Source organism: Tiliqua scincoides, chromosome 2 (genome assembly GCF_035046505.1).
Source record: "Tiliqua scincoides isolate rTilSci1 chromosome 2, rTilSci1.hap2, whole genome shotgun sequence".
In the NCBI taxonomy this organism is placed as follows: domain Eukaryota; kingdom Metazoa; phylum Chordata; class Lepidosauria; order Squamata; family Scincidae; genus Tiliqua; species Tiliqua scincoides.
In genome coordinates this window covers 161,638,705-161,653,739 of record NC_089822.1, presented here as the reverse complement: position 1 = coordinate 161,653,739, position 15,035 = coordinate 161,638,705, and the positions used below count along the sequence as shown (strand labels likewise).

The 15,035-nt window shown below is 42.9% G+C and overlaps 1 protein-coding gene across 7 annotated transcripts in view; it reads left to right on the top strand.

Moving 5' to 3' along the window:
* Positions 1 to 15,035, top strand: part of MYOCD (myocardin) — a 179,229-nt gene that overhangs the window by 62,045 nt on the left and 102,149 nt on the right. For 6 of the 7 annotated variants that reach the window (XM_066614683.1, XM_066614687.1, XM_066614686.1 and 3 more), the window contains one exon: positions 2,072 to 2,314. In XM_066614683.1, coding sequence (XP_066470780.1) covers positions 2,158 to 2,314 — 157 coding nt within the window. In that variant the 5' untranslated portion in view covers positions 2,072 to 2,157. Of the gene's footprint in view, positions 1 to 2,071; positions 2,315 to 15,035 lie in introns of those variants that run through there. The other variant, XM_066614689.1, reaches the window with a different exon arrangement.

Genomic DNA, 15,035 nt, shown 5'->3' with positions numbered 1-15,035 from the left:
GGGAGAGTTTGTCTGCATTATCTGTACCCTACAGAAAACCAGGATTCAAAGTGTGTGGAGGTATCTATGACTACAAATAAACTTGGGCTGCAATCTTATACACACGTACCTCATAGTCAGTCCCACTAAACTCCATGGGGAGCTTACTTTGAATAGAGATGAATGCATGTTGGCATCCTTTAGTCTCGGAAGACTATGGTATCGCGCTCTGAATAGTGGTTCTGGAACAGAGTGTCCTCTCCAGTGCACGAAGCCTGGGTAAAGTAGTTATGGAGGATAGACTGTTACCCATGCAGCAAATCCCCCCTCTCCACGTCACTGGAATGGTCCAATGAAAATGCAGAAGCCAATACGGTTGGTTCCAGCGGCGTTGCAGGAATTGCCAGAATGTGACTGTGTTCAGCCATGAACTGCCTCAGGGACTCCAGCTCCGGTTTTTGCCTCGAGGTTGACTCCTGAAGCCTTTCCCATAACTGGATGTAGCCACAAGGCAGTGGAGGTTTGGGATCAGAGTTTTCCTTCTCTCAGATGAGCTGCCTTCCCAGGCTAATGAGTCCCATCTACCCGGTGGCTGTTTAGTTGCCTCTTACGACAAGTACAGCCGAACTGCGGGCCTATTCTTATCCCCCAGGCCCCAGGGGTAAGAGAGAGATGAATAGGCTTGTGCCATTAGTGTCTGGATTTTTTGTTTATAGTACCTTTGTACCTTCAGCTTTTTCCTACACTACTCATTTAGCTTCTCTAAATTACCCATATTTCACAATAACATCTAGCACCTTACATTTATTTATTCAGCTTATGTCCCAGTTTTCTCCCAGATGGGCACATGCAAGACAAAAGAAGGGTTGGCTGCAAGTATTTGTGCCTGCTTCTTTTCCTCGAGTTTTGAAGAACTTGATAGTTGCAGATACTGTACTTGCTTAATGGGTGGTAACTACTCCATTTGTCACATATTCCACCTACATAGGGGTGAGCTGAAGGAAACAGTTTGCAGTTTTGAAAGCACTGCAAGACTTAAACTGAGAACTGCAGCTCAGCTACCAGTTTCCTATTTGCCTTGCCTCCAAGGCTGCATATCAGACGAGGGAGCTGCAGGAATTTCAAGCTCAGATACAAATTCATGCATTAGAATCTCCTGATCTTGGAAATCAAGTTATTAAGGAAAGTCAGTCTTTGCCCAGTCTTGTTCCCTGTTTTAGTTCTGATATGAAAGGGAAGAGAATAGGCTTTCATTTTGGGCATGGGGTCTAGATAGAAATATTTGGGATAACATAATCTGTCTTTGTCAATGTAAAAGATTTGTTAAGATTACTCTGGATCTAATATTTATTTTGAACATTGATGGGTTCTTTCACTCACTCACACACATGCACACAACTTGCTTTTGTACAAATGGAAGACATTTCTGTTCATGCAAGGGATGGGCAGTAGTCACCACTCCCCCCCTCACCTGACCCCCTTGCTGCATTCCATGCTGCTCAGAAGGGTCCTTCAGTCTTCAGGTGTCAGTTTTTTCTCGGTCATGGGTATTGCTGGAGGGGGGAGGAATGTTGAAACGTTCCTATGCAGAAGCTTTTTTATGTGCAGCTATTTCATATCCAGTCTGTATTTTGCAGTAATCAGAAACAAGTACTTCCCCTTCCAGGTTACAGTTACTGTATTACCATCCATATATTTGAATCCCTGCCTTACCCATAATAAGTGTGCATTAAACAGGTGGGGAAAAACATCCTGGGCAATCCATTTTTTTCCTCCCATGGCTTTTGTGCATTTAAGAGTTGCAGCAGCAGAAGAAATTCAACCTATAAGTGGTTTTGTTCTTGCAGTTACAACTCCATCATAGGAAATCCTCCACCTGTTGCATATTTTCCTTTTATGCAGCTGTTGGAGGCAAAAAATCTACCTACATACCTACTGCTGAAGCAAATGATGGAATGTACTGTGGGTGAACCTAGTCTCGGTTGATTCCCATGTTTCAAGATCCGGAATAAGTAATAGTTACTGTATCCCCAAAGCAAATTTTCCTTCCCCCATTGCTGTGTTTAGTGATTTATGATTTTTCTGTTTACAGCTTTCGTTGGAGTTGTAGTGTTTTGGAAGCACTGAACTTTCAAAGTAGAGGACCAGGAGATTGACAAAGTCTTTTCAGGTCTGGTGATGAATGGTGTGATTAAACAGGATCCTTCAGATCAGAAAAATGCACCCAATGGAAATGCAGAAGAAGTATTCCACAAGGACATTGTTCCCAATGAAACAGGAGACATAAGCACCCCATCATGTGTCCAGGCCTCTCCATTTGCTGAGAGGAAGAATGGTGAGTCCCTTTCCTCTGAATGAGAGTGAAACTGAAAGAGTTGTATTGAAATAGCAGCTGTGAATAAACTCTGACTGGAGCTGTTTCTGGACATTTTTTTAACTGACCCAATGTAATGTTAGAGATTCCTGGAATACCCTCTAAAATTTACAGGATTGCTTTCAGTAGGCATCTAGAGATTGCTGTTGATTCTTGGAGGGTTGGTAATCCTAGTGTGAAGAAGGAAAGTGGCGTGATAATAGAGTTACCAGATACAAACAGGGACAGAGGGCCTATACTTTTAACCATTGTATACAAGAGGGAATTTTGGCAGGTGCAGCTTAACATGGAAGGGTCTAAAAAGCTGCACCTGTCAAAATTCCCTCTTCTATACCAGTGGTTCCCAACCTGGGGCATGTGTACCCCCAGGGTACTTGCCAGGACCTTTGGGGTTACTTGAAAAAGAATTGAATAATGGCAAAAATAGGCAGGTATTTATTAGAATGCCTTGCGGCGCTGGCAAAGCAGGAAGGAAGGCAACTTCCTGGCTGTGAAAGCCCCAACAAATGCTAGTTTCTGATCATCAATTTGTGTATTAGCAGATATTGATCAATAGTTGAAAACATATAAATTTAAAATAAGACCAACTATATTAATTTCAAACAGTTGGCTAATATGATGGGTACAATTTATGGAAATGAGCTGCCAAAGGGTACAAAAGTGAAACAATTTTGGGAACCACTGTTCTATACAGTGATTAAAGGTATAGGCACTCTATCCCAGTTTGAATCTGGTAATTATAATAAGGAACAAAAAATTGGAAAGTAAAATGTAAGATAGTTGATGACAAAAGGGTTAGGGAGAGAGTGACGGCCTGGAGGATGACAGTGTGCCTCCAGTTGTTGCTGCTGCTGTGGTTTAATATTAGGCACCAACAACATGCTAGGTGCATATGTGTGTCATGTCAGTAGTTGCAGAATGGGGGAAGTCACATTGGAGAGGCCGATAAGGTAGTTACTACTCAGGTTAGTGTTCCCTGTCCCCAGGAGTGATGTTGGTGTGGGTAGTGAGCATACAATTGGTTCTTCCCTTGCAATTTCCTTTTCTAACATTAATAGAATGATGTACGTCACAAACATCTGGGAACGTTTTGTGCCTAAGTATGGATGCAATCCTGTGTGTACTTACTAAGAAGTAGGGTGCACTGAATTCAGTGGGACTTGTTTTGGAGTAGGCATGCATAGAGTTATGCTTTAAGATAACATGACATAAGAGTTGACCATGTACAAGTCATTGTGTGGTCCTGAGCAAGTCACTGCCTTCAATTTAGCCTTCCTCACAAGGTTGTTGGGATACTAAAGCTCTGAGCTCTTTAGGGCAACCGCAGAAAACGAAAGAGTGTCCACCAACTACTAGTTCTCTGAGCCACTGAATGGAAGACAAGAACTGTGAGCGTCCATCTGGTTTCAGTTTAGTGTAATGTTCAGAAAGGTTGCATGTTTTCAAGGACCTTGTGCCTAAGTAGTAGATTGTACCACAGTTTATTACAGAAACAGAGCTTTTTATTGCTTAGCTTTGTTGAAATGCCAGTTGGGATAAAGAACACAATGTGCCTGATGGTCCCATCAAGAAGAATTAGAAAGCATTAAGTTTTGCTTAAACAATGAAGCATTGGGGAAACTTGTAATTAAATCCAGAGAGCATGTGCTGGGCTTACTGGTGACATTCAATCAATAACAATATTAGAAAAATGTCATATATAAGTTAATCAGTAGAGCAGTGTCATATATGTGCAAGTCAAAAGCAGTAACAAATCACAATTCTGGGGAATGGTTACTTGGTTCCCAGTGTGTTTCAAGCATAAGCACACTGAACCCCAGAAGGCTCATTCTCTCTAGGCAAGCAGCCTATATTGCGTGCATGTGTTTCAATTTAAATCTATATTGCAGTCAAGAGTGTGCTTATTAAATTATTATCTTGTTCCAAGATCATTTTAGCCCTTGTTCCACATGACCAGGTAGTAGGTGTAGGTACAGGAAGATTTTCCACGTTAGCTTTGGGGCTCAGACCAAATAATTATTGCAAACAATGTATTGAACTCAGGTGGCAGCTAAGCCCCGATGAGATATCATCCCGCAGCCTTGAACTTTGCAGCCAGGACTTTAATGCCACTTAAATCAGAATGTAAGAACTAAAAGAATTCCGGGAATGTGGTGATATAAACTGTATTTTTAGAGCTGTGAATGACTTGTGAGAGCGAAACAGCACGGTGACTAAAGATAGCACAAGTCAGTTTTTCCATGATTTATCACAAGAACTTTCACCCTAAGTAAAAGTCATTGAATGTGGCGATAGCAGCACATGCAGGCTGGCAAGATTTCAAATCCAGCCATTCATCGCACATTTTGTCACAGGAAAACATTTCCATAACATGCTAGAATTCCAAGATGCATTCATCTACATCTCAATGTATTCGTCTACGTACAAGTACTGCTCTTGGGAGCATTGTTTAGAAACATTGTCTTTTTGGTGTAAATGGTTCATAGTACTCTAGAATAAATGGCTGCACAATTTCTATAAGGAAGGCTTACAGAGCTTTCTTCTCATTTAAAAAGATGCTTGCCTTTTGCTTTCCTATGCTATCAACTGAAGATGACTGTCTTAGGGCGCAATCCTAACCCCTTATGACAGTGCTTTCCAGCGCTAGCTTACCGGTGCCAATGGGACATGTGCTGCATCCCGCAGTTGGGTGTCAGTCACAGAGGCCTCCTCAAAGTAAGGGAGTGTTTGTTCCCTTACCTCAGAGCTGCATTGCCCTTATGTCAGTGCTGGAAAGCACTAACATAAGGGGTTAGGATTGTACCCTTAGGGCACAATCCTAACCAGGTCTACTCAGAAGTAAGTCCTATTTTGTTCAATGGAGCTTACTCTCAGGAAAGTGTGGTTAGGATTGCAGCCTTAGACCTTCTCTTCTGGCCTGATCCTGAGGCAGAGCACTGATTGGCAATGGACCTCTCCTCTGTAGCATCTACTAGGACAATTTTACTATGGTTTGGAGCAGTGGTTCTCACACTTTTAGCACTGAGGACACACTTTTTAGAATGAGAATCTGTCAGAACCCACTGGAAGTGATGTCATGACCGGAAGTGACATTACTGAGCAGGAAAATTTTTAACAACCCTAGGCTGCAATTCTACCCAGCCCTACCCAGGAGCAAGTCTCATTTACTATCACATACAAAATAGCCTGTTAAAAGAACAGATCTGTAACATTTCCCAAAATGCAATCACATATCATGATAGCATCAAATCTAATACATTAAAAATAAAATATTGAAATTAATGGGGACCCACCTAAAATTGGCTCTCAACCCACCTAGTCAGTCCCGACCCACAGTTTGAGAAACACTGGTTTGGAGAATTCCACTACATGTAGGACCAGCATGTGTTACTTGGCCTGTTATTCCAAGTGATGCATTAACAGTAGTGTGCGATATGTCCCTAGTCAAACTGAATTGTTTAACTTCTGATTAACAGCCCAATGCCATGGACTCTTCGCAGTGGTGGAACTAGCATTCCACAAGCACTGACTGTCTAATGGCAGCCGTAAAAACACTTCCAGCAGCATGCAAAGTAGCTGGAGGCCCCTTCGAAGAGCCTTCCTGCATTGTTGTTAGATCGCTGACCACCTGCCAAAGTAGGTAAGACAAAGTAGGTAAGCAGGAAGGCGGGGCATCACTGGGTAGGAAGGGGGCGGAATGGGAGGGGGAGGCTGCAGAAGGAGGGTGGATCTGGTGGCAATATGTTTGTAGCAACCCAAACCAGTCATCTGAATCAACCCTACTTCAAATGATAAAAACTGACCAGTTTCTTACTTAGTGCTTTCTTTTTGTCATACACTTAAAAAAAACTGAAATGAAACCTTGCTTTTTGTTTTAGCCTAAAAAGCATTAGCAAAAGATGAGCTTTTAATAGCTTAGAGCAGTGTTTCTCAAACTGTGGGTCAGGACCCACTAGGTGGGTTGCGAGCCAATTTCAGGTGGGTCCACATTCATTTCCATATTTTATTTTTAATATATTAGACTTGATGCTACCATGGTATGTGACTGCATTTGGGGAAATGTTACAGACCTGTACTTTTAACAAGCTACGTACTATATATATTCTTTTAGCAATGTTAGTAAATGGGACTTACTCCTGGGTAAATGTGGGTAGGATTGTAGCCTAGGATTGTTAAAAGTTTTCCTGCTTGATGTCACTTCCGGTCTTGACATCACTTCTGTTGGGTCCTAACAGATTCTCATTCTAAAAGGGGGCCCAGTGCTAAATGTGTGAGAACCACTGACTTAGAGGTTTGTGCAAGAAACTGTGTTTGGCCACAGTTGTGACAGCCACAAAGCCCTTAGTGACTGAGAATTGCCATAGTTAATAGCAAATTTTTCTCCCCAAGATTCTGTATGAGAGTTCAACTACTGTTGCCTCTCTCCACACTGCTTAAGAGCTCTGCACATGTTCTTCTGGAGGCTGTGCTTGCAAGCCGCCAAGTCAGCTTTCAAGAAGGCTTGTGGTTACTAACAAGGATGTTAATAAAGTGGGAAGAATCATAATAATAGCACAAAAATGACAGATCTCTTCCTGACGGAAGCACACATCCCATAAACACACATCATTGTCACCGCAATGTGCTCACCAGGATTCCTGAAGGTGTTTTCAACAGAACTGCAGCCTTATTGCTGAAGTGATGGGGGCTGGAGAGCAACCTCCATCTGTTTGCAAGTGAAGGACAGTTTGCAAGAGCACCCGAGGTGGCTGTTAAGTCACTTCGTCCCTAGAAGTAACTGCATTCTCTTTATAGAAATAACCCAAGTGCTTAATTTCTAACTTGCTGTGAAGTCACACTCTCTGCCTTGGAAACTTTCTTCTGTAACCCTAAAGTTGTAGGAAAGTAGAGCAGCTCCCCAATATACATAAGGGTTCCTTTCCAGACACCGTTACATCAGTTGATTTTTACACAAGTCAGAACAGGAGGGGCAAGAGGAGCTTCATGCGGCCAAGCTCTGCAAACAAAGCTAGAGTGCTTTGTTTTAAGCACCCGTGCAGAGGAAGGGATGTGTCCCCTGCAATCTGATTCTCAGACCACAGCAATCTGGCCACTTCTCATCAGCTGGACTAGGCGAAAGTGCAGTATGCACTTGCAACTTTGGGCAGGACTGCTGCTGCTTATTTGGTGGTTGTGGCTCCTTCTTTGAGAGAGTGGGAGCTCAGGACTTGTGTGCAGAGGCTGTGCAAGAGGAGTCATGTAAACAAAGCTGTACATACAAAGGGGTGAGATTGCTGTGCAAATGCAGCGATTTCACCCTTCCTCCATACAGGGAGAGTTTCCAATTTCTGGTACCAGACAAGCAGCAGAAGTGCAGCCCAAAGTTGCAGGCACCCAAATCCCATGCCCTGCACCCTCAGCAGCTCTGCCTAGTCCAGCTGGTGAGAAGAAAATGACCAAGTCGAAGATAACAGTGTCCTTTTGCTACTCCTTGCACAGAGTGTGGGACTTGCAAACTTTGCATAAAGTCAAAATTATATAAGTTGGGAACCTGCTGAAGGTACAATGCTATCTGTAGACGCTAGGGGGTAGTGTGTTGTCTAGGACAGCAGTTCCCAAACTGAACCACAGCATCCTGGGGCACCACAGCAAACTCATAGGGGTGTCATGGGATATTTTTCCAGGTGTTCTGGCTGCAGCTCTAAGACTATAGTCTCTACAGCAATGAAATTCTAGAGGTGCTATGAAAGAATTGCTTTGACACTAAGGGCTCTGTGAGCAGAGTAATTTTGGGAACCTCTGCCTGAAGGTACACTGCACCAAAGTTATTTAGAGAGTTGTAGGTCTGCAGCATCTTGAATCATGAAGAATATGCCCTGGCAAGTAATCAGAAGAGCATCCTGCTTTGATTTTGGGACAATGGCCTTCCACTTTCTAGGACTTAGCTGGCTGATTTCTCTAAAAGTGTAAAATGGCTCCATATGGGTATTATATGCAGCTCACTGCGTGCTCACAAATTCTTAGCAGACTGATGATCAGGCAGGCTCTGTGTTCTATACAGCATAAACCACTGGACCCAAATGCATTGATAAGAAGTCAGCAGAATTGGCTAAAGAATATCTTTCATCTCCTTAGAACTGACTTATCTGATTGATTGGAGGGGGTGAGCCTAAAAGCCCGACTGATGTACCCTCATTTTAGTTTAAATGGAGCAAAAGCCTTAACAATACAAAATAACTTTTATTGAACTAGACAGGAGACATGCAAGTTAAACATTATTTTCTAACTTTTTGTACAAAATGCCTTAAATAATGGAATTGCGTGCTTTCTTCCCCCCAAAATATCCTTTTATTGATTTCCATCAGCGTTGTATGAAATCACCGTACTAGCCTTCCACCATTAATAGGATCAGACACACAAGTCTTGTTACATTAGTGATTTTCACAGTGTAACTTAGTAAGCTATTTTTAATGCTCTGCCGGAGGCTTGCCAGAGTGATCATATTTTGACATTCGATAGCAGAAGCACGCTCATTTTGGCCCAGTTTCCTTGATTTGCAGTTGTTACAAGTGCAAAGGAATGCACCCATCTATAACTGAGAAAATGATGGAGAAGAGCAGAACTCTGATCAGGAAAAATCAAAGGCTAATCTAGGGGGTCTGCTGGAACAAAATGGAACAGCAAGGCAAATGGAGAGTGAAGCTCCAATATTTATGCTCCAATAAAAGAGGCCAAATGCATTGCAGTTACTAAAGGAGATTAAGTTCAAGTCTTGGCTTCACTGCAGGCCTTGACTGAAAGTTGCACTATTCATCCAGCAATCAAAAGACCAGATTCTTAACAGTGACTGTACAATGTTGCAAAGCGTGCATGAAACTGGACAAATATGCAAGAATTAATTCAGCACTGTTTGCTCCAGACTTGTCATAAAGCTGCACAATGACTCTTGATGGAATCAGGACAAGATAAGATTCTTTAACAAATCAGGTAGTTGAACACTGGCTTGTAGGTCAGAGGATAGTGGCCAGCATGGGAGTGAAACTTGTGTCCACTAGTAGTTCTGTAATGCAAAATCAGGGCAGGAACGGTGTGGAACAGCAATATAAGGCTAAGGGAATCGAGCGCAAGAGCAGCAAGAGCAGGCATATAGTCTATGAAACATAGCACACGAACAATGCAATCCTAAGCATGTCTATTCAGCACTTCGCGTTTAGTGGATAAGTGTTTACAGGACTGCAGCCCAAGTCTGTTTAGGGCACAATCCTAACCAGGTCTGCTCAGAAGTAAGTCCTATTTTGTTCAATGAGGCTTACTCAGGAAAGTGTGGTTAGGATTGCAGCCTTAGCCATTTAGACCAAAGGACCAGCGAAGAATAACAGCTCAGTCCTATTGTGAGCGTATGGCAGCAAATCTCATGATCTGCCACCATAAGTCCTGGTAAGGTGTTGTAAAAGGCACACTGCTATGTGCTGCAAGACTGCTGGTGCAAATGGCCAGAAGCTTTGCATACACGACAGTGACATGCAGAAGCTCTGCTGGAGCAGGTAATGTGGTGACAGTGGATGTTCATGGGTGGTTCAGGGGACAAGCAGGGTGGGCGGGAGGAGGATCCATTCGCAGCCAGGTGGCCACAGAGAGGTAAGTAAAAAAATATTTTTACTAGGCTGTCTGGTCACCCCTATACCATAGGATGAAGTGCATGCGCCAGCAGTGCAGTTGCATCATGTAAATTGGTCAGGGATAGGATCTGGGCCTAAAGGTCATCATGTGACTTGCTAATTCAGTATCAAGATAAATCTTACCTGCAGAATTATTTATCTACCTACAATTCCTTGCTTTGGAGAGAGCTCAGTGGGCCACATGACTGAATCTCTACTCCATATCCAGTAGGTTCAGAATCTGCTGTATGCTTCAGTCTCCACATACAGGCAGCTCTTGACTTGGGGGTTGCATTCCCAGAAATCTGTGTGTAGATTTAAAAAGCATTAATTAAAAATATTTTCCTCGTAGGAACCACTGTAACTAGTATAGGTAAGGGAAACCATCTGCCTTATGAATGTTCCTGCTCTTTGGGATCATTGTTTTGGGTTCTTTCTGTTCAGGAAATAAGTTGCTGAGGTGCAGAATATGACTCTTTTGGCTACAGATCCATAACCATGATCTGCCAACAGACCTTCCTTATGGCATACTTGTAAGCTTTTAACAGGGTACTAATTCTGAAACAATTGGGTATTCAGCAATTAGAGGGCTCTCACAGCTGAATGTGGACAGAGAATTCCTGCAAGCTGCTGGTGGTATCCTGATTTGGCTACAGCCTACAATATTCTACAGGAATTTTTTTCTTGTAAGCTGTCTGAGCTCAAACAAAAATAATAAATAAAACAAATTGCAAGTGTAGGCGGAGGAAAGAGAAAAGGAGGAATAAAAGGTAGTGACCATATGCTTCAGAAAGAGAAATGGGAGGGACAAATTCAGATAGGGATGAGTGGGATTTTGGAAAAAGTCAGATGTTTTGGGGCTTGGGTCCACTTGAGCAAACTGGCATCTTTCAAATGTAATATGACTGAAAAAGTGCCCCTGGAGCTAAGGGGGAAATGTGAAACTAAGGGTGAAACTAAGGGTGAAATGTGGCTGTAATTTTGTTACACAACACCTTTTACCTGGACTGGATTGTGTGTAGAGTGAAGCCTCGAGTACAAAGGCAGAAGTTGTAAAAAGTTACACAATTTATGTGATAATCTGGCAAAGGTAGATTTGTAAGGATAGGCTCCACTGAACATCGCTTTGTAGAAATGAGGTGACGTGTTGCTTCCTTGTTGCAGCTCTTCCTCGTACATCTCTCTTGATTTTAATTATTGACACAAGCAATGATGTGGACTTGTAGGTTTTTAATTCTTCAACAAATCAACCTTCTGCTGAGTGATCTAGCTCCAACCCACTAGAGTAAGAGATGGGCACAAAGCTATCTGATTCTAGCAGAACAAAACAAATATTCTGGCCCTGCAATCTTCTGACCATATATAGACTTAACTAGCCTTTTGGAAGATATAGCTGATATCTGTGATCAGTACAGAGCAATTAGTTATGAAATGTCAGTGCCGCCAAAGGGTGGTTTACAAGGACGTTTTTTGTAACCATTCTTTCCCTTTGTGTGCATGTGTCTTAGCTCACGGAGTTCCTCAGATTGACACGGAAAACTGGTTCACTGTAACTGCACAGTGCTTAGCAACAATTGCACAAGTGCTGTGCAAACAATTCTTTACACAGAAAGAGCAGAATTCACACATCTGTGACTGTTAGGAAAAGAAATACAGTGAGCATAGCGAGTGGGTGCTACACTCACTGCTATACAAATTGCTGCAATAAAAGTGCCAGTTTTTTTCTATTTCAAAGTGATAAGTTATATCCTTAATATTTTCCTGGTGGGAGTTTCTTAGCTATTTTGGAAATGGATGCAGTGTTTTTACAGGATCAAAAGTTTGAAATAAATCCATTTGAATGCAACTTCCTGAAGCCTCCTAGGTCTAGACTGACCTGGCATGGATTTGTTGTCCAGTTTAAAATATCTGCTTACTTGAGCAAGTGTTGGAAAGGTGCGCTTTGTGAATCTGTGAATTCAGTCTGATTTGGAACAGACTAGAAGTTCATTGCTGAGCCTGTTAACATTTTGCCACCTTGCCCAAGCAGATATCTGGCTCCAAGAACACCATCTACTATTTCTTTAGCTAAAGAAGGTTTGAAAATAACTAAAGAAGGTTTGTAATACAATATATCTGTGCTTTTTGGTATCCAGTAGATGAGTGGTTTAAATACTAGCCTGCTTTACTATTCCTATTAACAGTTTAGCAGGGATAAAAGTCAGAAAGTATGTGATTGAAGGTGCCCAGTTATGAATCACTCTTTTATTTTGTATTTTAAGCATTTTAAAATTAGAGTCTACCTTTGGGCCCTTCCAAGGCCTTCTCTTAGTTATAGAAACTCATTGGTTCTGAATAAATGGTAGGAGAATTCAATGAGGGGTGCTTTCAGAGGAAGGGATGAGGGAATTCAATTCAACAATGAAAGTGAAAGCAAAGTATCAAAAGTCAACCTGTGTTTTCATCTGTTTCTAAGAATGCTGTGTCAATACAATAGTACAGCCTCAAAGCAAGAAGAGAGTCAAATCAGTGTAAACTAATATTGTGCAGTTATTGGTATAGGAACATGCAAATTGGAACCACATGTTGAGTGACTGAAAGCAAGTGTGTGATGACAGGGTTGTGCTCTGCATCAAAAGAGAGGGTCTCAGTGGTGCATATCCTGTTTTGAGTTGTATGTTGTTGTTTGCCACATTCAAAACCAGTATAAGATAAGCCTGGATCAGCTGGGATTCTATCTCTACATATAAAAAGCGCACTCTTTACTTTGGAAACTCCTCTTTGGAGAAACTACAGTATACCGTAGTACCTTTGCTCTGCCTACTCTGTCTCTTGGCTAATTTAAAGTTGTGCTATGTGTGGATGTGGAGCACATCCCAGGAGCAGAACCAATAACAAACATCCCATGTTAGGCAGCATGTGCACTCCATAAGATTATCCTCTGATGGCTGTTCCTGCAGCCTGGATCTGGTCAGTGAACGCCAGAAAGGAGTGGTGTGGACAGTTTACAAGTTGTTTGCCAGGAAATGACCGGTGAAAGTAGATCATTTTCAGATGGGTCAGTGGAGTCTGCAGATAGAGTATATCATTTAGGGAGCAGCACGGAAGTGTCCATTTGATATGTTTATTCTAAATCACTGACTGCTGATCTATTTACACTTCTCCTAATGGCTTTTGAAATTGTACTAGACAGTACTGTATAGATTGTTAGCTCAACAAATTTGCATACAGCCAGAGAGAAATCTCTCATTGTAGGCTAAAGAAGATATTTCGGCCACATTTCTCCAGAAAGTTTGTACCCAGGCACAAACGTTGTACCCAAAATACACCAGCAGAGTAAAAAAAACTTATGCAATTCAAGAATAACATTTTCCTATCAGACAAGCCAGTGCAGTTCTTCTCATTGCTTTCTTGTTGTATTACAGCCCAATCCTGAGCTGCCTGGCGCGTGGGGTTGCAGCGGCGCCAAAAATGGCTTTCCCCGCATCCTACATGCTCCAGGCAGCCGCCGCCTACTCCGAAGAAGGGGACTTTTGTTCCCTTCCCCCATGTAAACTGAGCATTCCTGCAATGGGGCTACTTGATTATACGTCGACCTGAAGGTTGGCATAGAATCAAGGGCCTCCTTGTTGGGTGGCCAACCTCACACAGAGGCTCTGGATCTGGTGGAGAGAAGCTTCACTGGTCCTGCCTCCCTTCCGCCCCTCCCCTGGAATGCCTTCTCCCTGCCCTCCTTCCACCTTCCTCGCCCTGGAACACCTCCGCCCTGACTCCCCCCACTGTCTCCACCTACCTATCCACTGCTCAGCAGTGCATGTGACTGCTGTGTAGTGGAGCTTGGGAGCTTCACCAGTTCCAGCCCAGCGTCAGCCAGCACTGGGCTAGCACTGACGGAGCACCAGTGCTAGGACCTGCAAACATGCCTCTATAGCAGTGTTATTCAAACTGTGCAGTGTGGCTCTTTAGGGAGGATAGGAACTCAAAGGGGAGGCACGGAATGTGTGATACAGTCACACCCCTGGGCAGAATACGAGCCCGTCTTCTGTCCGTCATCTGCGCTTTCTTTTAAAGCAGAAGAAACAGGAGTTGCTCAGCTGCGAGAGTGGCTGCTGCCGCCCCGCCCTCTTCTCCCTCCACTCCGAGGCTGCCGCTTTCTGTGTTCGCTGCATGTTGTTTCCAAAGCTCTTGGACTCCAACCCCCATCTGGCAAGTACCAAGCATACTCAGCTTGCAGTCCTTAACCCTCGCTGATCCCTGTCTGGTTGGTTCCTAGTTCCCAGCCTGGGATCGCTTCTCATCAAAGTGAAATCTCTCTTTTCAACCCCCTCCCTCTTCTACTCCCCCCTTTTGATCTCCAAACCTTCCCGCTTTCCTCCCCCTCCCCAAATAAAACGTTTCCTATTTTACCAGTCACCAGGGGTCTTAAAGTTGTTTCCATGCAGTTGGCAAAGGGGGGGGGAGAGAGAGAGAAGCACACACTTTACTTGTCCAGGAGCAGAAAAAGGGTACTGTTTTTAAAGTGATTTATTAATCTTGTTTGACTGAGGAGGAGAGGCTGTATTTTTAAAGTGATGAATCTTGCTATTTGAAGGGAATACTTATCAGCCATTGATGAAGTGATTGCCAACCCAATCCTATCCACACTTTCCTGGGAGTAAGCCCCATTGACTCTAATGGGACTTACTTCTGAGTAGACATGCATAGGCTTGAGCTGTGCATCTCCTAGAATAGGAGACAAATCAGCTTCCTAACCAAATCCTTATCAGCTCTGATATATTTTCATTGTCTATTTTTGTTTTCCCCACCAGCTGCTGGAAAAATTTGATTTCATTAAATTAATAAAGGGTTCAATCCTATCCAAGGAAAATGGGAGAAATGGCTAGTTGGATTGGGGTCCACAGGGGTGTGTGTGTGTGTGTGTGTGTGTAATGTTGGTCAGACTGGCTGTTCACAAAGTTCATTTGATAAAACAATTCTATTGGTATGCTTACAAAGTTTTAAAAAAAGAGTCCTCCTGGACCAGACAAAATCCACCTACTCCAGCATCCTGTCTCCAACAGTGATCA